Here is a 21,886-nt window from a genome sequence, read left to right as displayed (position 1 = left end):
TTCCTTTCAGTGTCTCTCCATCATATACCAAATCTTTGCCCCATTTTTATGACAGCCCTTGAGCAGCATGTGAGAAAGGAGTGTTCGGTTATTCATTACAACCTCTTATTACTTATAGCTAATATTCAAATATGCAAAACATTTTTGGTTTGGAGTATTTCTTAAGCTCTAGGATCTACTATCTGCCGTCCAAAGTTCTACAATCCAAACTGTTAAGTCTTGGAAGCAAAATAGTGTCTAGTTAGAGAAAGTACTTTTTGTTTAGGGCATTAGGACTAAATTAGCGTGGTTCTGACTAATGCTAGCCAGCAAATCATGCTGATGATGCTATACAAAGAGAGACTTTGTAGCTTTTACGTGATAGTATCAAAATCTTAAGTAGGGAACTGCTTCATTTCATCTATTAAATGCATGCACAATAAATAAGCCCTAGATATGGATTGCGTTGTTCTTACTTCATTTACAGAAATTATTATTTTATCCCTGAAGTCCAGGAACTATTTGAAAAGTGACTACCAGAGATGGATCAAGGATATCATTTTGTGGCCTTGCATTTGTAGGGAGTGTAGTTTGTTTGTAAACAGAGCTGCATGATATTTACGATTGTGATTTACAAATGTAACAAAACTTAAAATGTATGCATTGTATTTCATGCAATCCCTCTGTTCCCAAAAAACTGTAGTGGCTTTATTTTGTTTCCTGAACTGTTACACTCACAACACAAGTAAATTTTTGCACAGAAAATGGGGCCCTCTTACTTGAAAAATTGAAAGTTGAAATGATGTTTGTCATGAAAAAGCCAACTGGTGTGTATTCAAATTTGGGAAAAAATATTCCAATGGCTAGTTTTTGTGCTAACTAATATTTCATTTGTCATTAACAATACTTACTTACCTGCTGAAATTATTTTTACAAAATACTGAGAGCGAATTAAACTGCATAATCATAAACTGAAAAATATCACAATAGTTCAATGCATACTGCTTTTAGAACAACAATTACATAATCCAATAACATTTTAAATTTTAACAAAAATGGCCACAACTGTTTCCAAGGTAGTTACTTCTTCTGATGTTGTTAATATCACAATTAAGTTGTATACCCTTAAAACAGGGACTTTGCATTGGAAGTGCTGACACAATCACACAAGAAGTTACACTGCAATAAAACAGCTAGTACAAAATTCTGCACTCCAGTTGACTTAACATTCAGAGTGCAGACCTTCCATCACATTAAAAATATGACAATTTCATTTGTTATAGCAAAAGCTGAGAGAAATGAAAGCGCAATATTACAAATACTCTGCATGTATATTGGACTCTTTGTAACACCCTTTTGAGAAAAGAAGATTCTGAAAGCTGTACAGTGGTAACTGTAGAAGACTTTAATGCATCCAATAGCTAAAATGAAATAGCCTGCCATGTCACAATGAGGGCTACAAACGTGAGCTTCCTAATGAAAATGAAGTATACCTGGTCAGGACTTTTTATTACAGCAGAAGCCTCAGCTAGAGCTGCTTAAGGTCTTTTGTCTATAATTCAGATCCCTAAAAGACACAAACACCAACCTGGTTGGCGTTTCTAAATAAATGTCAATAACAGAAGAAAAACAAAAGTGCTGAACTTAACATAAGATTTTTGTCACATAAAAATACACAAGCAGAAAATGCTGCTACCATATAAATAATTAAAATAATTGATGCATCTAATGAGCCAGGATCAGATGAAGGTATTAATTGCCATGACTTCTTTTTAAACTTTGGTTGTTTAAAATATTTAATGTCAATGATAATAAATTACACTAAAAGGAAAGCAATGCTCACAGCTAATGGTCAATACTGGAAAACATGTTGATGGCTCATCGCTCTAGACAATTAAAAAGTAGTTAATTTTATAACTCCATGGTATATCAGTCATTAACTGCAATTGTACATGACTGAATGTAAATCCTAATTATATTTCAGTTTCAAACTGAGTCATAGGAAGGTTGACAGCACTGCAAAACTGGGAGTGCTCAGTCAGGGAAGGGGAGGGAGCAGGGGAGAAATAAAGTAAGAGACCTCTGTAATATACTCTTGCTGACAGTCAGAGGTTCTACACATTTCAGGTTTTAAATTGTACCTTTGGCTGGATGATCAGAGTGTTTAGGAGTACAGAGAGAAGGAATAAATTTGGAAACAGAAAGAACATACTCAAAAAGCATCACACAGCTCTACTTCAAAATGAATGTTCTTCTAGTTAATGACTGATTTTCCCCACAATCAAAAGGCTTCCTATTAGAATAACATTTGTCATGATTGTGTTGGTCTGAATAGAAGCTTTAAGGAACCTGAATATTTCATTATTACTGCGGCAAGAAACATTTTTTCTCTTAGTTTGGGTAATTCCTGTAGCACGTAATAGTCACTATGACTGCAGCGTACTGTGAATTACAACTGCACTAATTTAACAGAACATAGTTTCATATAATGTGGATATCTGATTTAAGAATCCACATTAATATTTCATGCATAACATAAGAGCAAATGACTTTTTGTAGAATAAATGATTGTCTCCTATAGCATTCTACATTTTCACAGAAATCACTAGCATTTTGACTAAGGACATATGCAATTTTTTTTCATTTTCCATACTTATAAGCAGGATGTTGATGATGTCATCGCTTTGACAAGAAGTGCTTACAAAGTGCTAGTATTATACCCTGGCATTTATTAGATATTAATTCCAAGGATATTTTTAAATATATACATACTGTTCTTTTTACTTTTAAAGTAATTTTATTACTAATCTCTGATATTATAAAACTCTTTTAACCACTGATAATTTCTAAATACAAAGCATGTGAAAAGTATGTTCAGTAATCTATAGCCTTTTAAATGAAAGGCATCAAAAATATTCCTTGTGGCAGAAAAGGTCCTATAGCAGGTCTTTTAATAGCTGCTTAAATTTTGTCAGCGTCAGCAAACAGACAAGGAGAAATCCGACAGGAAACTGGTAACAAGTTGGAAATATTTGTACATACCAAAATGCTATTCTTTCAACTTCGTAATTGTATGTTTTTATGAAAATTACTTTGATCCATCAAATTGCATCGTTCCCACTACGCAGACGTGCCAGTTATTTGACCATTATATTCTGCTGTTTCCATTTTGAGAATGTAGGGGATTATGCTGTCAATGGGAACATTTCCAATGAGACCAGTAAAAAATAGTTCCTCCGTAATGCTAGAGCTCATCAGCCTAAGTGCTGGCAGGCGAACTAGAATCCGGGCTAGCCTGAAAAAGAAGTTCAGCAGATTATAAACAGATGTAATACCAGTTTAAAATACTTCGTGGCTAAAGAGATGGATCTGCTTTATATTATTACCATAACTCATGAATGGGAGTAAAGAGGCAATTAAAGCCAATAAAAAGAATTGTTACTTTTCTATCCTGCAAGTGAAACGAAAAGCCACCATCTTTCTTTGTGGTTTTCCAATGAAAAGGACATTATTAATGCCCTTTGTAGATACAACGTGTATGTACAAACACACAATTCTACTGGTCTGCTTTTGAAATTCCCAGCTCTGGAAGCTTTTCATAGTTCAGGACAATCCTGAGACCAATAATATTCATACTGACTAGTGAGAAGAACATTTGCACAATTTTAAGATTAAAATGCTTAAGTAAAATTTAAACCATAAAGAGCATAGTCCTCAGTTGCCTAGCAACTTAATGACAAACCAGATAGCAAGAATAGGACTGGATATGTATAAAAGGAAATACGCTTCTGATGAGAAAGAATTTGGAGGGATGTGCTGTTACTCATACACATTGCCAAATGCTGTGGGATTTTATGTACCAGGATGTTAACAGACATCCAGTATAATGAAGTGATCATATTGAATTTCTGGACTTTCAATGGATTTGAAATTTAGGACAGTGATGAAAGCGTATCTGCTGTGCTTATATGGCAGATGTACATCACAAATGCCAGAATAAATACATTTCCTGAACCAGAGCCACGTAATAGCAAACCTTAGGTAGCACTGAACACAGGCCTCTGGAAAATGCTTGAATATCTATGGAGAAAATATATAAGGTCCATTCTGATAATATACTGTATCTTGTAAACTTTAGTGGGAAATTGCAAAAAAGATTAAAGCTATGCTGCTGTTTTTGTGAAAATTGTAACACCTGTGATTCTATCTCAATTTGTGCCAGCATTCAGTTGCTCAGAAATAATCAGATTTGTACTCTAAACTTAATCTATGGGTAAGCATGGGGATATAGACAATATAAGTTAAAATGCAGGACACTGTTTGGGAAATCTAACTCTGATTTTCTTCCTTGAGCCACTATTAAGAGAAGTAAGTGTATGGAACAAATTCTGTATTTCTTTTTATGGCAGATATCCAGCTCTCACGCATCAAACCAGAATAACTGAACTGTACACAGCAGAATGTGGGATTTGAGGATATTTCTGAACTAGAGAATCCCATCTTCATTGCACCTAACTGGGAATCCTGATGCCCTTTCTGTTGCCCCACACAGTGTTAATTCTGTAAGACCAGTGCAGAAACCAGTTTCTGAGATGGGAGAAGCTCTCTCTTTTACAGGCTTTTGTTTTAGTTTTGGTTTTTTTTGGTGTTTTGTTTGTTTTTAAGTTACACTACCCTCAAACCTTGCTTAAATGTATGGGATTGCATGCTTCATTACATGGGGATACTTTCACCGTAAAAGATAATTATGTTCTAAGATCTATTGCTAGACAGAATTTCCCTTGTACTGCAGAGAATCATAGTGCTGATGAAATTTAAAATAGTTTTGATGGAGATTATTAGAAAATAGGGTAATTATTTCTAGCAAGTGAGAAACAGGAGCAGTTGAGAGATGAAAAAAACAAGTTAAGAGACGTTCAAAGAGAAGTCCTTGGAAATTTAAAAAAAACAAAGGAGGAAATAAGTAGGATGTGGGAATTTCTTATAAACAGAAGCTTAAGAGTTGGTTACTGTTCCCCACGTGTAATCCTTATTTTTTCCAAGGTTTATAAACTGACAGTTTTTATACTTTTCTGCATATGTAACTTGAAAAAAAAACAAACAAAAACATTTAAAGGATGATAATCACCTTTTATTATCACAAAGCCTCTTTGACAACTAACCTGAAAAAGGAGGCAGTTTGAATTAAAGACATTTGAGGCAGTTGAGGCAGTTATTCTTGAGACTTCCAATAAAGTAAGTCTGTTTACTTTTCTAAACATGGCAATAAGACTCTCTCTCTCAAAAAAAAAAAAACCAAACTCAAAAAAAACCCCAAGAGTGTACTCAAGTTTAATTTACATGGAAGAAGCTAGACAGCTATTCTTGCTTTTACCTCTCTTTAAACAAACCTGCTTTCTTTTATGAACAAGGTTCTAGCTCCTTCTCATCAATAGTCAAAAAAGAACAGATGTCAAAAAGGAAATTTTTACATCAACGATGTTACTTTTACTTTTGCCAGCTATGGCCCACAACATTACTTTGGGTACTATAGACAATAAATACCTATAAGTATCTTCTGGATAGGTTTTTTGTACATAGTCCTGCAATTCCATCTGTGCCTTCTCCTGGAATTTTTCTATTTGGGTTGAACTGGTCAGACCAGGGTGATCTAAAGAAACAAAACATTTCTGTATGTCGATTGTTTCCCTATACATTGTGAAATATATGTAGTTATAAGATTCTTGCATTTAATTTCATTGAAATATTTCTCTTGTATTGTGATGTTTAACATGTTAGCTGTATAAAGGAAACCACTCAATTGAACATTTGCTTCCTGGTTTCAGAATTAGCTTGCTCACTTTTCTCTCTATAGCTGCATGTATCCACAAGAAAGTGGAAAAAGATTAAGCCCGTAGGTATGTACCAGGCAATGACACTCCTAGTTTATGTTTCTAACCTTGCTTTTTAAAATGTGTTTGCTTCTGTGATTTCAACTGACTATGATGACTGAGCAGTATCTAGGGTTGTTTTCTTGACACATCAATTTCTTGACCTTCACAAGTCTGTCTCATGTTTTAATTCCAGCTAGTTAAGCTCCTCAAAGACAGTCACATGATCAGAAAAAAAAAACAAACAGAAACTACCAGATATCTGACTATGCCCAAATATCTTCAGTGTTGTGTTCAAACTGCTCTTCCCTTGAAACAGGACAGAGCTAGCTTGAGTTTGGAGAGTTTCTTGCTCATCAAACTTGAATAAAAACCCTAATAAACCTAACCCTAATGGTATAATCTGCAAAAAAATTTCAAAAGCAAATTTCAGGACACCAATATCTTCTAATTAAAGTTTTATTACAGAGAGAAAACCAATATTGATGCAAAAAAAAATATCAAAAAAACCCTCTGATGATAAGATGCTCCTTTTCTTTGTATTTTGTTAAATTCGAAGTGGTAAACACCTTTGCATTCAAGTAAATAATTTACATTTCTGAGCAAGAGTTTCCCTTTCACTCAGCCTGTCAACAGTTTTAAATTAACCTTTCTGTGTCCTAGGAACATTTCTCCACCTTTGCTGAAAAGACTGTCACTTCCCATTTCTTCAATACCCTTACCTTATCATTCCAGAAAATCTCAAGTGTCTTCTTTGCATAAATCATGATATCTCATAAACACTGTTGATCATGCTTTAGTTGTCTGCTGTCATCTTTTTTGGTAACAAATGGAAGACAGCCTGTTTACATTTAGTTTTGGAGATTTTGTGGAAGTTCCATATAAAATACAGTGGTATTTCTGCTCATATTTCAGTAATCCCTCATCTAAGTATATTAAAAATACTAAAATTTAAGCCAGTTTCTTTTTGTCACTGTTAGAATGTATTTCCTATAATCCTTCCTGTGATTTACTTCACTAATATTGCCAGTACACATCCCAGATAACTTAGTACTCATAGATTCTCAGCTGAAGGTAATTGAGAGTCTACTCTTCTAAGGTGAGTGTACAGGAAATACCCGATACATTGGAGTTGTTAAATAACATGGATATGTTGCTCCAAACTTATTTTTAAAACACATATTGTTTGTGATAAATCATTATGGAATAACATTTTATCTGCAGCTTAATAGATCAGTCTCATCTCAAGACATTAGTCTCATTAAAAAAATTGCTAAAATATTAACATATAAATGCTTATTATTTAAAAAGATATGGTTACTAAATTCCTTACCAGGGCTAAAGAGGACTATAGCTTTAAGGTATGCATATTCATATCCATCAATATCAAGCTTGGCCATGCTGTTACAGAACTCCTGAAGTTTCCAGATGTGTTCCATGACTTGCTTTATTCTGTCTCCAGAAAGTTTATCTATGAAAAGATATTACTTACTATTTCATGTGAGCTCAAGTACATCTGGTATATTAACAAATACCCTTTTATAAAACAACTGAAGTGACATTTTAAAGTCTTTTCTGTTGTTTGCTATCTTAAAACCACTTAACATATAAGGATGGCCTGAATGATTATGGAAGTGAAGATTTATAAAGCTGAGACAGACACAGGGCTAGCAAACAGAATATTAACTCTTTTGCATAATTTTGCCAGTACAGCATAATCTGCAACACCAATCTTATTCCAGTGATGTACTGTTCTGAGCATAGACTCTCAAATTACGGTGAATTTTTCTACAAATGGCTAGAGTGATTCTGGGAACAAACAGAAGCACAAAGCAAATGCTATCATTTAAAAAATTCAAACAGTATTGAGTTATCTTTTCCAGAAGTGAATGCAAAAGCAGTAATGACAGTGCTACTTTTTCCTCTATCTGTACTTATAGAAGTGAAATTTTCATTTACTGTGGTAAATAGCCTTTCTTCCTTCTGATGGAGTAAATTCACTCAAATACGTGTACACAGACTCTTCCATCAATTGAAACATCACGTTCCTTTTGTTGGCTTCATATTCTTTCTTAAAATGTTGATTTAAAAAAAAGTCTTACATCATTTGTGGATAAGTTACAATTGAGTGGTATTAGCTGCTCAGCTAGAGCGGGAAAGATTTCTATTTTGGTAAACATATCTTCTCTCTGACTGCATATCTGCAGACTAGTCAAAGAATGAAAACCTTAAGAGGTTACATTACGACAAATCTTTGAATATATAATTACTATTATCAAACTTCGGAGATAAGTCAATTCACATGGGATAAAACTTTTTCTTGAGAAACGCATTAGAATAATTTTATTCCGGTGCTGATCTCTAATGCTAGTATTTCATATCATTATAACTTAAATATTTTCCCTTTGTACAGCTAATAGTGTACATAATTGCTTAGACCCGTGTGCCTTAAACTGAATCTTTGATGAAATTTATTATTATTTTACATGTTTTCTGAAACCACGATAAAAAGATTGAACAGAAGAAATATTTTTTGCACAATGTCTTGAAATAAGAATGAAAACATAATCTACATTTCTAAAATACATGAATTGTGATACAAGTTTTTAGTTACTCAAGATGGATCAAGATAAACATGATGTAAAGTTTTTATTTCTATATTAAGTGGGAAACGATGGTGCAGAAATACTCAGGAAAAGTGAACTTGAATTCCAGAGGTTCCAAATAGCCTCATCACTAATATGGTTCCTAGATAAAGTTCTGAAATGTCTTCACTTCGTTTTGAATTTTAAAGTTATAGCACACAATATAATATGGTAACTTTGCAGAATAGATAAATAAAACAAATTATCAACAAATCATAATAAACCAAATCATCCTCTTTTCTTGGCCACTCTCAAGTAACATGGTATGACTAGAAGTACAGGTTGTAGAACAAATTTATCTTTTTCTTTTTTGAGACATAGGAACAGAAGTGGAGCCAGTTTACTGCTGTAATAGCCCCACCACTTACTCCTCCACAAACTCGGTGCCTGGGGTGTAGGTGGAATAGACAGTACTGTTTATTCTGACAGAGATATAATTAAAAGCCTAACTCTGTGCAGAACATAAAATATGCACATTACCCTATTGGTCTTTTAAAATCTTGCCTCTCTCTGGGCAGGAAAGAAGCATTGGTTTGTTGTATTTTGAGGGCTGTCCAGGCTCTCTTAAATTACCAAAAAACCCAAACAAACACAAACCCCAACCCCCCCATATTCATTATGAAAGCATACTATCCATTTAAGAATCAAATTTCTAATTTACTTTATAATAATGAAGCTAATAAAGTAGATTAAAACAAATGTACTTTACTAGGACTGAAGGATATTAAACTTTTTTTCAGATTATCTACTTTAGTACATTTTATAGTTCTACAACCAAGTTTTACTCTCCTCAGTAAAAGCCTATTTTCCAATTTTTGCTGTGTGCACAATAATAGCACCACAAAAATTATCAAACAAATGGGTACCAAATAGTATTCTGTAACTACTTTTAACTCACATTTAAATTTAAGCTAGCTTTCATGCAATATGCTACATTTGTAGAGTTTAAAGCTGCTAGTATTTTTTTTTCTTCTATTAAAAATGGAATGTTATTTTCATGCTAATCAATCATATTGATTTGCAGCATCTTTAAAGAAAAGAATGAAAAAAAAGCAATCACAACAGATTATCATCCATCCTAGATATAGTCATCATTATCAACAGGACAACACTGAATTAAAAAATAAAATTACATAAATCTTCTTAAGAGTGTCAAGAAAATAGGTTGTTTAATGCTTCAGAGGGTAGTTCAAAATACATTAATCCTTACTGCATTATAGCAGTATCCAAAACCATTAAACTTGCATGAGTATTCCTGTGATACTTGACAAATGCTATAGTTTTACACTGTAAAGAGGAGAAGGAAAGTCTGGAAGGAAAAAATTCTGGTGTGGTTTGGAAGACGACATCATTATTCTAACTGGAAGGAAAAAATTACATCTGGATAGGACGAAAGCTCTGCGAGCACCCAACTTGAGGACATACTTGTCTTTATACTGCCAGTCAGATGTAAAAGACAATACATCCTGCAGCCTTATCCCCATTTCTTCTACAGACACTTCTATCTCACAGATACCTCTGTGAGGTCAGTGTAACAAAAGTTGTAGATCACCAGAGGAAAGGTAATTATGCAAGACGTTTCTCCTTCCCCTGGATCCTGGGGAACAATTCTGCCATCAATTAGGAAACACCTCGTGAGAAACGTTACACAAATGTCCCTGTAGTGTTGACAGGACTGAACATGTATAAGAACCACATACTGAAAACATACCTTCCTGTATGCTGTTCTGGAGATGGTTGACAATAGCTGCTAGGATAGTAGACAGACTCATCACCTGTGCACACTGTGCCAGGCCTAATGTAAACAGCTCATTCCAGCAGGCACGCACAAGGCTTGTATTACAGTCCTGCCTATAAACAACAGAAGATCAAACAACCGTAGGTAGTATTCATATTAGGTTGGTACTAGCCTATGCATAATGATGTTAATTATAACAATTAATAATAATGATTAATGTATTGCAAACCACTTTACTAAAAGGCATATATTAGCATATTACAAGTATTTCAAAAAAGCAAGAAGCAGCGATACACTGACTACAGGAAACTATAAAGGTTATCTGTAAAATGGTGCTCACCAGTTCTTTAACCAAGATACATTCCTATAAATTAAATGCTTGCTTTTGATTTGGCTTTAGCTTCTATAACCGCAGTAACATCAGATATTGTAGTTATCCCCTCCTCTGCCATCTTCTATTTTATTCTTCAAAAAGGAGAATATTGCATAGTCTTCACACATTTTAAAGAATTCATTAAAAATTAAACAATATACCCATTTAAAAATTCAAAATAGCTGGAAAGTGTTCACATCAGTGCTTAAATTCATTAGAAAGCAAACCATTCAACAGAATATGTCCATTTACCCAAGAGCTTGAAATGCAGGTATGGACCTAGCCCAGTGCATAGAGAGGAAAAGTAGTCGTGATGCTGACTCACAGATGTAGTGTACATTAAGGTACTCCGGCATTGGACTGGGCATTGTCAACTGCAAAAAATAAAAGTACAGTACAATATATACAGTTCAGACAGAAACTGATTTTTATTATCAATGAAATAACCAGCAAAAACATTCAAAACACTCTCATAGTCTGTGTGACAAGAAATTGTCACAGGAAAACTGCACTAAATACCTCATTACTTCTGGCAAGGAATGCAAAATGGGAATAGGAGACAAGAAATTATGTGAGAGAGAGTTCAAATGTTTCCTTTTAAAATGTTTTAATATTAATTTAATAATAATTAAATCTATAAATTTCATTGTTCTGTGGAGCATTGGCTAGCATCATAGTGCTATAAAAGATCTTTTAAAACTTTTTAAAAAGAAGCAAAATAAAATCTAAAATCTAAATATCTAAAATGTGGAAGTCATGTAATACAAATCTATAGTCACAAAACACCATTAATGAGAATAAGCCGGTTATGATAAAAGTTTGACTACATTAAGTATTACTTATTTCAGTAATGAACTTTGTATTTCTTGAAACAGTGCAGTTTGATTACAGCAAGATGGACATCCTTATTATTTCTTGCACACTGTTTGTCAACGTGTTTGCTTGTATTCAATTGCAAGACCTTTACAGTGGTATAGGCACTGTAACATCTCTTTATATGAAAGAGTCTTTTAGATGAAAGTTTTACACTATCTGGAACTATAAATGAATTAAGCAAGACATCATACTATATGGATGGTATGGACAGTGATTATCAGCAGCACTGGAAAGTGAAATAAATTTTACAGCATCCTTCCGTCTATGAAAAGGTCTTATGAAATAACACCTATACTCTTTATGTACAGCATGCAAGAGTGAAAATTGTATTAGAAGCTTTGTAACATTATATCACCAAAATTAAATACAAGAATAAAGAAAACATAGTAAACTAATTTTGAGTTCTGTCTTAAGTGTCAGTTTGTGTAGTAAGATATTTAAAGAAGCGCATACCTTAAATGTGACATGTGTATCTGTAAGTAGGGGTCCTTCCACTTCAATAATTGGTGTTGACTGATCTCTACTGATTACATGAATATTCCCTCCTCCTGTAGGATCCATCCCATCTGCCAAGTTATGAGCTGCTGTACCATCTGTGGTATTAAGTGCTTTAGCCAAAGTATCAAATGCCCTGGGGGAAAAAAAAAGTAATAAACAATAACAATAAAAGAGTGCTTCCTTACACCTTAAGAAAATTCAGAGTAGTGGTCAAATTAAGTGCTGTAAAGCATTTTCACTTAGAGGTAACATATACAGAGGTAACATATGCTAAGACACAAGGTCAGACTTTTCATTACAACCTGGCCCCTCTGTACTGTTTGGACATTAATAGAAGGTATAGATCTGCCCATATATCGCTGGTAAAAGATCTCCCCTGTAATTGGGGAACTTTTTACTACTGTAAATCCTGCTCTAATAGTTTTATGCTAGTATTTGTACTAGTAAAGGGGTCTATTGCACTTACCATTCACTATCCCCTCGGAAGGTTTAACAGATTATGTGAAGATTATAGACCAGATGCACTCTGGAAAACACCCTGCAGTCTCTGTCCTTGATTTCCAGTTTCTTGGAACAGCAGAGAATAGTGTGGCTCTCTTCTAGACAACATGTCTGAATTTCCTTTCCCTTAAGATGAGATATGGCCGGATACTCTTGATCTCACAATATAGACAGAGCCTTAGAAACTTTATGACACTAACACAGGAGAGACTGGTCCCTGGACTCCTTTAAACTCTAGCTGTAGCTGTGCCATTGCCAAAATAAGGCAGTGTAAATTCCCTTCTTACGATAACAGAGCTTAGATTTAAAGAAGAATTTTGTGCTCCAGTTTCATACCAGTGGACAGTATTATAGTATACTGCTGTTTTGCCAGTATTTTTTTTCAAGAAGTTTTTTGGATATTTTTTTTTTCTGTCCTTTAGAGTACAAGGTTGACAAAAGCCGGTTGCAGTGTTAAGTATTTTTAAATATCAGTTCACTCACTTGAAGAGTTTAAATAAAAGACTGAAGAGCCTGAAGTTAACTTCCTCTTAAAAATCTTCTACTTGAGAAACAATGGAGAGTTTTGAGGCCAAGTATTTTCTTCATTTCACTATACAGGCAATTTATGTCCTTCAACCTACCCGCCTCCCCCAAAAAATTCAAACAAAAACTCCAATCAGAAAAATCTCGAGCTCTGCTGGAAGTTTTAAGATTTCATGTTCCTTTCTCCCATTTTTCTCAATAACATAAGACAACAAAGACTTCAAACTCTCTCTAAATATTAAAACAAAAAGTTTATTAATCTTTGTTTACCTAGATTTCCCCTACATTACTAGCAGGTATTATGGCAGCACAATCGCAAAAAGAAATCTGGAGTAATACAGACTCCTAAAGAGCAGGGCTAAGGGCATAAGCATTGCGCAGGAGAAGCATCCATATAACAAGCTTATCAAATAAAACAGTACTGAAATGTTGCTATTCTCAGAGTTTCTCAAGGTCACAAACTAGTCAGTCATAATTTTTCTGAGTATGAAATCAGTCTAGCCTCAGAACACTACATTTATAACACAGGGGACAGTTCTTCACAAGAGGACAACAGCCAAACCTGGATTTCTAAAGAATTGGTTTTGTGTTTCAAAGTAGGGGGCAACCTCTACTGTGTTTGGTGTCACAATGCCAAATTACTTCAATGAATGAATGTAAGTATACACCATACAGAATACAAATTGCTAAATAAGATGCAAATATAAACGCATACCGTGTAATCTCACTTGCGGATTGCTCTTCTTGTTGAATTTCAGAAGTATCTCCATTATTTAGTGACTCACTGAGATTAGCAAGAGATGTTACAACATTTGCTAGTGTTCCTAAAGCACCCTGGCTTGTTTCAGCCTAAAAAAGGAAGAACCATATTAGTAGATCAAAATTACAGGTGATGTATCATACATAAATTTTTCACATTTTTAATCTTTGTGTTCTTTTTCCCTTATCTACCTTTTCATTCCTCCTGAACACCTACAGGAAGAACAATGGCTCACAATGATCTTTAAATCCTACTGTAATCGTCAGTCCTAGCCCTGGCTGACATATCATGTGGGGAACTACCTGTGGCCGGCCTTTTACAGAAATATGCCCGTGAAAAGAAATCATGCTCCTGTTGATCAGCTCATTGGGTCCATTTGTACAAATCTTCAGACTTACACCAACCGTATCTTCTCAACAGCAAGAATTATTTGTGTCTATGAACATAGCTAAAAATAATCTGAACAAATAAATATATATGTTCAGAACTTAACTGAAAGAATAATACCTTGGAGTCAGCAGCTAGGAGGACTGTACCATCATCCCGTATCAAAGGTTGCTGAATATTCACAAGCATTCCCGGATCAAGAAGACCTGCTGACCTGTTCAAAAGCATAAGGCATCTGACAGTCAATAGTATTTTACATTAATCAGAAGAATATGTAACAACCTACGTCAGAATGAAAGGGATTACCAATTTTTAAATTAGCAATTTAAGGAAGCTCATAGTTTATTCATCAGGAATTAAGTCTTTCTGAAACAGTTTCCAAAAAGTAGCTTGAAAGACAGAAAGACTGGAATATGTTTTCCTTTCCTGTGCAAATGCAATGACAACTTCCCAAATAGATATCCTCTCATTTGCTTTTTATGCTGGTTTATTCTGTCTTAAGGAAAGTTGTTGTCTTCTGCTCTCAGAAGTTACTTAATAGCTCTAGAGTTATGCATTAGACTTTGGAGGAAGGCATAACTGTGCATTCCAAGTTAGACAATGGACAGCACTGAAGAAAAAAGATATGTCAAGAAAATACATTTTACATTCCAAAATACAGCCATAAACAGTTGTGTAATCAAGGTCTGCATAAAATCTCTGCTGCCTTTACTTCTGCTACTTTTTGACCAAACATCCTTTCCTTTTGCTCTATCTAATTCAGGGAGACAGCGGGAAGTCTTTGCATCCAGCAAGGACAAGTTTATTTGTTACTTAGATAACACTCCAAGTCTGCATAACCCAATACAAATGCGCAACCCAATACAAATGCACGCATGACAGGTTCAGGCCACAGGGAATTTATAGTTTAAGGGGTCTGAGACTAACAACTAACATTGTGAACTACCACAGGCAGCAAATTATTGTGCATTACGCAAATCTTAATCCTACATAAATAATAGAGAGTCACACTTAATGACTATAACATTGTTTGTAGGACTGTAAGGGATCTGTAGCACAAGGAAATCTCAAAGAAGCAAATGTGTCTGTGAGCAGTACTTTTGAACAATCCGGCTTGCAAATGAGAACAACAAAAAACAATTCTCCAAGAAATCTGCCGCCCAGTTTTCCTAACTGCAGTGTCATTTGTTAAACAAAGAATATATATACATAAAATTAAATACATAAGTATAAACTGAATATTGAGATACAATATCTTTAGGTGGTTATTAGCCATTCATAAACTAACTGGACCTACAGTTTTAAAAATGTGATATTTAACCTTAAGTTCTTTTTTATTCTACTCAGAAAAAGACAAATCTTGCCTCCATTTATTACAATACGCATTTTCACACCAACTGCCTATGGAGACAACTGAGAGCATGGGAACCATCTCAGAATATCTTCCATATAGTAAAAGGAAGCTGCTGTTGGTTTTTTGTTGTTGAAACTGACCTCTTGGGATCTGAATCACCAATCACTGCAGTCTCCTTTACTACTGTTTTTAGAAGACCAAGTCTGCCATTTGCAGATTTGATTTCAGAGAAGTGCTAACCTGAATGCACCACACTGTAAGCCTGCATGTTTTTTGCTTGAATATCACGTATTTGCCCTGCCTGTGCTTTGACCTGGCTGGACAAGAGCCAGCCCTGAACTGAAAACCACCCAGCTGTACTCAGACTTAAAAACTTTCACGAGAAACAAAACAATGTAGATTGGTCTTGGTAATGGATTCTTTAGAGCAAAGGGGAGGGGGGGGGGGGGGGGGATATAGAGTATAGGTGTGCCTCCAAAGTAATATGCACAAATAACCTTAAACAAGGCCCGTTACACTGAGGTACTCACCGCGTCCCATCTTTATCTGCCACAAATGTTGGAGTTGCTATTAGAGGGCTTCGCAGATCTTTTCTGATATAGATTTTTTCAGTGGAAGCTGCACAGTTGGTTGGTTTTTCACGTTGCACATCAAAAGGCTTTCTTTCACTTTGAACCGCTACATAAAGACAGAAACATGCAGATTTGAAAGGAAATAATTCAACTGAAAAATACAAAAAGAAAGTAAAAATCTCACAGTAGGATTTCAGCTTGCACAGTTATGATGGTGTATGAGTTCAGTGAAAAACTGGAAATTCAATATGAAGACTGAAGAAACACAGACTCCAATTTTACTATACCTGTGTTTATGTACATTTTTAACTAAGAAAGTCACAGATTGATCATTTGCTTTAAGTTTTGCTGAACTGGAGTCAGAGCTTGCTATTTCATTGGCATATAATAATAGGGAACATTCCGCAAAATGTGTTTTCAAATTGTTTATTTTTTACAGGTAAAGCATACCTAAACATTAGAGGTAGTCACACTCTGGATGATTCAAAACAATGCAAATGCAGAACGAATTCAGAAAAAGCCAAGACAAGCAAGTGACATGAGAGATGCAGGTTAACCCCCGGGGAGATGAGTGTCTGCATGATATGCAATTCACTCACATCCATTCATTCCACCCAGTTAGGGAACAGTGTTCCAAAACTAACCTTTTCAGAATTTAAAATATTTCTACTTGATAATTGGAAGAAAGTAAGCTCAGTCTCCAATATGCCAAACAAGTGTGGTAAATCTTTTAATAAAAACAGTAAGAAACAGTGAGTTGGTAATTTTAAAGGAAGTGAAAAGTGCATCTATATAATATTAAGGCATTATTATTAAACAGATTACAGAAAGTTATCTGGAATCTAAGTCACTAAACTTTACAAACTCCTCTATAGCTTGGCATAACATTTGACTGCATCAATTTTTCACCTGAAAATGAGGATAGTAAAATGAATAAAGAGCTATGAAGATAATATAAAGAATTCTTAAAAGTGTTGTACTAATATTAATTCTCATAACACTTCGCAAATGTAAGGTGTAATATAAACGGAGACAGTATTTCTGTGCTATTCATTGTCCCAATTTATCATACAGCAGTTACTGCTCTAGAAGATTAACATTATTAACAAGTAAACAAAAAAATTCAACCCTTATAGCCCTTTTGAATGTAACAGTAGAATACATGGGTACGTCTCTCTATATACTCTATTTAGTTCCTGGTTTTATTTTTGCTAATATTGTTACTGTCAGCAAAATTTAGGGGCTTAAAAGTAGGTATACATCCATTTTGTTGGCTTGGTGGCTACATAAATATTAATCAGAAACCTGACTCAATGCCCAATAAAGTCAGTGAGCATATATCCTAATTGTATTGGGCTAAGAAAGGTTTAGTTTCTGAAAATGCTGCAGTTTCTCTTGTATAAATGTCTGCCTCTATATTCAGCACAGTGTGTGCAAAGCACAACAATCATCACTACAGGTCTGGAGTTCCAGAATGCAAATACAACAAAGGTCTCCCTATTTACAGCTTAAAGTTCTGCCTCCCTTGAACTCAGTGGTTGGAACTTATCCTGCCTAGATCAGAGTTGAAAAAGAAAAGTATTTGTTGCTTCACCTTAAATTCTCCATAAATTTATCACAAAACAACCAGATAATAGGCTTCACGAAGTGCTGGACTGAAGAAGCAGAGGTGATATAAACTGGAAACAAAATACACTGAAAGAGGTGTTTGGATGGTAGCACTGGAATTGTATGAAGCACTGCACATAAACATGAAAGTATATTGTTTAAAATATGACAGTTTATACAACATCTCATAATAAAATGCTCACAAATGACCAAATTAATAGAAAAATTTAAAAAGAAAAAAGAAAGGACATCAACTACTTTCTATCACTGGTTGAAAAAGCAGCAAAAATAAACCAGAAGGAAAGCAGATTCTGAACATGGAACATTAGACTCAGATTGATGTCCATCCTTGTTAAAATATTTTGTATTACAAACGCACACCGTGTTTGTAACGTGCATGCTAAGTGAGGCTCTAACTCGGCTCCTCACAGACTACAGTAGTATGAGATATGGTTCAAAAAAAATCACTACTGCACCTAAGACATAAAATGGTGATGAAAGAAAGGTATGGTAGATGCTCTGGCTGCCGAAAGTTCTGTTTCCTTCAAGCAACATACACCAAAATGGGGAGAACACATTAAAAAGTGGTAGTCCACATATTTATTTGGTAGGCACAGTATTACACTGTGTACTTAACACTCACATTCCATTTTCATGCCCATCTCTAGACATTTCTTAAGCCTACAAAACTGGCAGCGATTCCGATGGTGTTTATTGATGATACAGTCCTGGTTGCTACGACAACTGTAGGTCAAATTCTTCCTCACACTCCTTTTAAAGAAACCTTTGCATCCTTCACAACTGACAGCACCATAGTGACGACCTAGGAAACATATATATTGTTATCAGAAGGAAATTACTTATATTTTAGCATAGAAATATTTCTCTTAAGTAAGTAAAACATTGTAAAAGTCACTCTTTAATTTTGTATTCTTACCATCATTTTGGACCATGAAAGCATTGTTAAATTCTTACAGGATGTTTCTTGTTTACCTATTGTCAGGGCTTTTTGGCAGGAGAGTGGAGAGAAGAGAAGGCGGCTAAGCCTATTTCTGAATAAGAGGTCTGTAAAGTGGTAGTTCCTATTCTGGACAAGTACAGATGCAATTCTATCTGCTGTTACAGATTATAAGATACATTAAAGGAACATACAGGCTACAAGTTTAAGTAATTTCAGAATATAAGTAATTTTACAATAACATTTGAAATGCATTCTTAATTTAAAATTCCTATACATATAAATTCTGGTATTATTCTAATTACATAAACACTTGAAAAATAAAAGAAAGCAAGACAGAGAATGAAAGGTGTCTTCTCTGTAGCGTGAAACCACAGGCAGCTTCCTTGGCTAATGCTGAAATTTTACCTCATAGACTCCTTGTTACTGCATGGATCTGAAACACTGAGGATTCACTTCATCTCTACTTGCCACCTTCTGCGATAGTAAAAGACCACAATCTACTGGCAAGTCTTAAGTATTTTAGAGAGCACTAAGAAGTGTTTTCCTGGAGCAGGTAGACTTTTCTAGGTGATGTGTTTATTGCATGATTGCCCATAGCTGTGGGGAACTGGACTGAATGTTGCAAATAGTCTCTTTCAGTTACCAGGAGCTATTCAATCATTATTTTAGCTTTCAGTACATGCTGATTTATCATACACCCCAGTTGAAGTACAAACTAATATTCTTCCAAGCAGAGTTTAACTATTCTTTGTGTATAGATACAAAGTATAATGTTATCTTTTTCCATTCTAGACTCAAATCCTTTTGCCATCAGCATGGCTAAAATCAGTTAAAATACATGAAATCTCCTCCCTTCATCCCAGTCATCCTTTCAGTCAAGTTTCTTGAATACTACTTTCTAAGTTTCCTTACCTGATGCTTTATCGCCACAGACTACACAATATTCTACTACCTGGGGCCGCTGAACATCAGCTTTTCCCAGCAAACGTTCCACTGAAGCAGAGTCTGTCACTATCTAAAACAAAATTTCAGAACAAAAAGAGGTGATTAGCCAATATTTTCTTCTGACATGAAAGTAAGGAGCTTTGCCTACAGAACAAGATTGGTGTATCAACTGAGAAGAGGTGGCTGAATCCGAGAATAAGTATGACATGTGGAATGAAATTAAGTGGTATAAAATGCAAGTTAATGAGAGTTTTTACTGTCAATATTGAGACTGTTGAAACAGTCATTGCAAAACAACTCCTAGCTTTGTTCAGTAAAAATAAGTTTCCTCACTTGTGCAGTCAACAGCATTCCTCCCTTCTTTCAATTACTCTCAAACAGTTTCTATATTTTAGCCAGATATTTGCATTTCAGATGCTGTTCCCATCTATCTCTCTTCAAGCTATTAGGGGTATACAGTTCAGAGGGGATAGCCTGAAGCTGAGATCCATGATAGAAACAGTTTAGCTTCCGAAGGCCTTGGATTCCAAAACTTCTGTTCAGAATATTCCACTTAACACAGAAAAAAAAACCAGAAAAAAACCCCACCCATGCCTATGTAACATCAGATAACCCATTCAACATAGCAAAATAATTAAGTCTCTAATACAATTTTTAAAATATTTATGTAAGAATGATACTTCTCCCTATAAAATATTCTCTATTGTAACAGTGGCAATAGGGATCAGGTGCCTTTTTTTTTTAAAAAAAAAAAAAGATTGCTAGGAAGAAATCTCAACTTTCACTAGAGATAGATCGTTGTTTAGATAATTTGTTTTGCAAAGCTCCCGCTGGCCTGGGTTATGGTCAAGACCCAGAAACAATTATAACAGGAGGACAGCTTCTTCTCCAAAGAGCTTTTACTCCAAAGAGCTTTTACTGCAATGTCTTGATACTGCGTTGTGAACATGCTCAGGTGAGTTGTATCTGTGTATCTGTGAATCTTGAACAGACCATCTGAAATCCTGGCACTCCTTGCAAGCACCATCTTAAGTATTTGCTTATGTCTGGAATTTTAATGAGAATACACAACAAGGGGTGACCGGTGCAGTGGAATGCATGAGGAATGTGAAGACAGGAGGATTTATGATTGAATAATGAAGCCTACAATTAGCATGGTGTATCCATGTCATTAGATCTTTAGAAAACTATTGCAATTTGTCTTAAAGCAATTATAGACTTAAATAATCTAAAAATCAAAAACTGAAAACCAAAAATCTATGGTCTATCTCAACTGCTATATTTACCTGAATTCTGCCTGGCACAATGTTGTCCGTGGTGGTAAAGATAAGCTGTTTGGCATTAGATGTCTCAGGTGCTGCTAATATCACCTTTCCTGCACCAGTTCCGTCTGGACTGGCCAAAATAAACTGCTGCTTTGGAGACACAGCTGAGTCCACTGCTGTCACTATTTGGATTTTTTGACCTGTTTGCTGATCTGTCACAATCTGTAAAACACATTGAAGAATTTTATGAGCCACAGTAAACTTCACGTTTTAAAACCTTTCATTGTGTCTCAGAATTATATTCTCTGATAATTGTCCTTGTGATTTATTAAAAGCGGTACATTCTTGAGATTTGTATTCATTTTGTATACATGTGACTATGAAAGTTATTTTGATATAATTAATTTATGTGTTTGGCTTAATGTCAGAGTTAAAACTACTGCTGAAAATAAAATGTGAAGTGAATTTACACACACTGATATGCCTATTAAATTGACTGAATTAGGTGTCACAACAACAGTGTATTTATTTCCCTAATTTTGATTACCCAGATTTTTTATCTAGTTGTCATGCCCTTTTTGTGTATGCTAATAGTTTAATAGTAAGACTATGCTAATAGTTTTACTAAGCTAGATTGCCTTAAAAATGCATTAGAACTACCCAAAGCAGAAGCTGAATTACAGAGCTGATGATTTTTCTAGATTACAGAAACTCTTCAGGGAAGATTCATCTCACATTTTGTGATTAAAAACCTGAAGAAACCCGCACAAAGAAAATGGTACTCAAAGCTGGGGATGAAGCCAGCCTACTACTGAATTTTAGACAAGACAGAGCTTTTCAGTGACTGTTTAGATTCTTTTATTTACAGAACAGAATAAGCCATTTTAGGTCTCATATGCGTAAACATTTCAGCACGTAAGTATATGGAATCTACAAACAAAAAGCTCCAAAGAAGTGCAATGGTTAAAGGACAATCATTACCCTTCAGTCCCACTGTTGTAAAACTGTGAAGTTGTTGAAATCCTCAAA

General features: G+C 34.8%; 1 protein-coding gene across 1 annotated transcript in view; it reads right to left on the bottom strand.

Moving 5' to 3' along the window:
- Positions 1-2,812: 2,812 nt before the first annotated feature.
- The window catches only part of NR2C2 (nuclear receptor subfamily 2, group C, member 2), a 33,412-nt gene continuing 14,338 nt past the window's right edge, over positions 2,813-21,886 (bottom strand). Inside the window, exons 4-15 of the mRNA XM_009709429.1 lie at positions 20,879-21,079; positions 19,560-19,662; positions 18,330-18,509; positions 16,037-16,184; positions 14,273-14,366; positions 13,721-13,854; positions 11,935-12,112; positions 10,858-10,979; positions 10,206-10,345; positions 7,183-7,320; positions 5,524-5,629; positions 2,813-3,274 (exon numbers count right to left, since the gene is read on the bottom strand). Of these exons, the coding sequence (XP_009707731.1) occupies positions 3,100-3,274; positions 5,524-5,629; positions 7,183-7,320; positions 10,206-10,345; positions 10,858-10,979; positions 11,935-12,112; positions 13,721-13,854; positions 14,273-14,366; positions 16,037-16,184; positions 18,330-18,509; positions 19,560-19,662; positions 20,879-21,079 (1,719 nt within the window). The 3' untranslated portion in view covers positions 2,813-3,099. The remainder of the gene's footprint in view (positions 3,275-5,523; positions 5,630-7,182; positions 7,321-10,205; positions 10,346-10,857; positions 10,980-11,934; positions 12,113-13,720; positions 13,855-14,272; positions 14,367-16,036; positions 16,185-18,329; positions 18,510-19,559; positions 19,663-20,878; positions 21,080-21,886) is intronic.

The sequence above is a fragment of the Cariama cristata genome, unplaced genomic scaffold (assembly GCF_000690535.1).
Source record: "Cariama cristata isolate BGI_N322 unplaced genomic scaffold, ASM69053v1 scaffold12851, whole genome shotgun sequence".
Taxonomy (NCBI): domain Eukaryota; kingdom Metazoa; phylum Chordata; class Aves; order Cariamiformes; family Cariamidae; genus Cariama; species Cariama cristata.
This window is presented reverse-complemented; position numbering and strand designations above follow the sequence as displayed.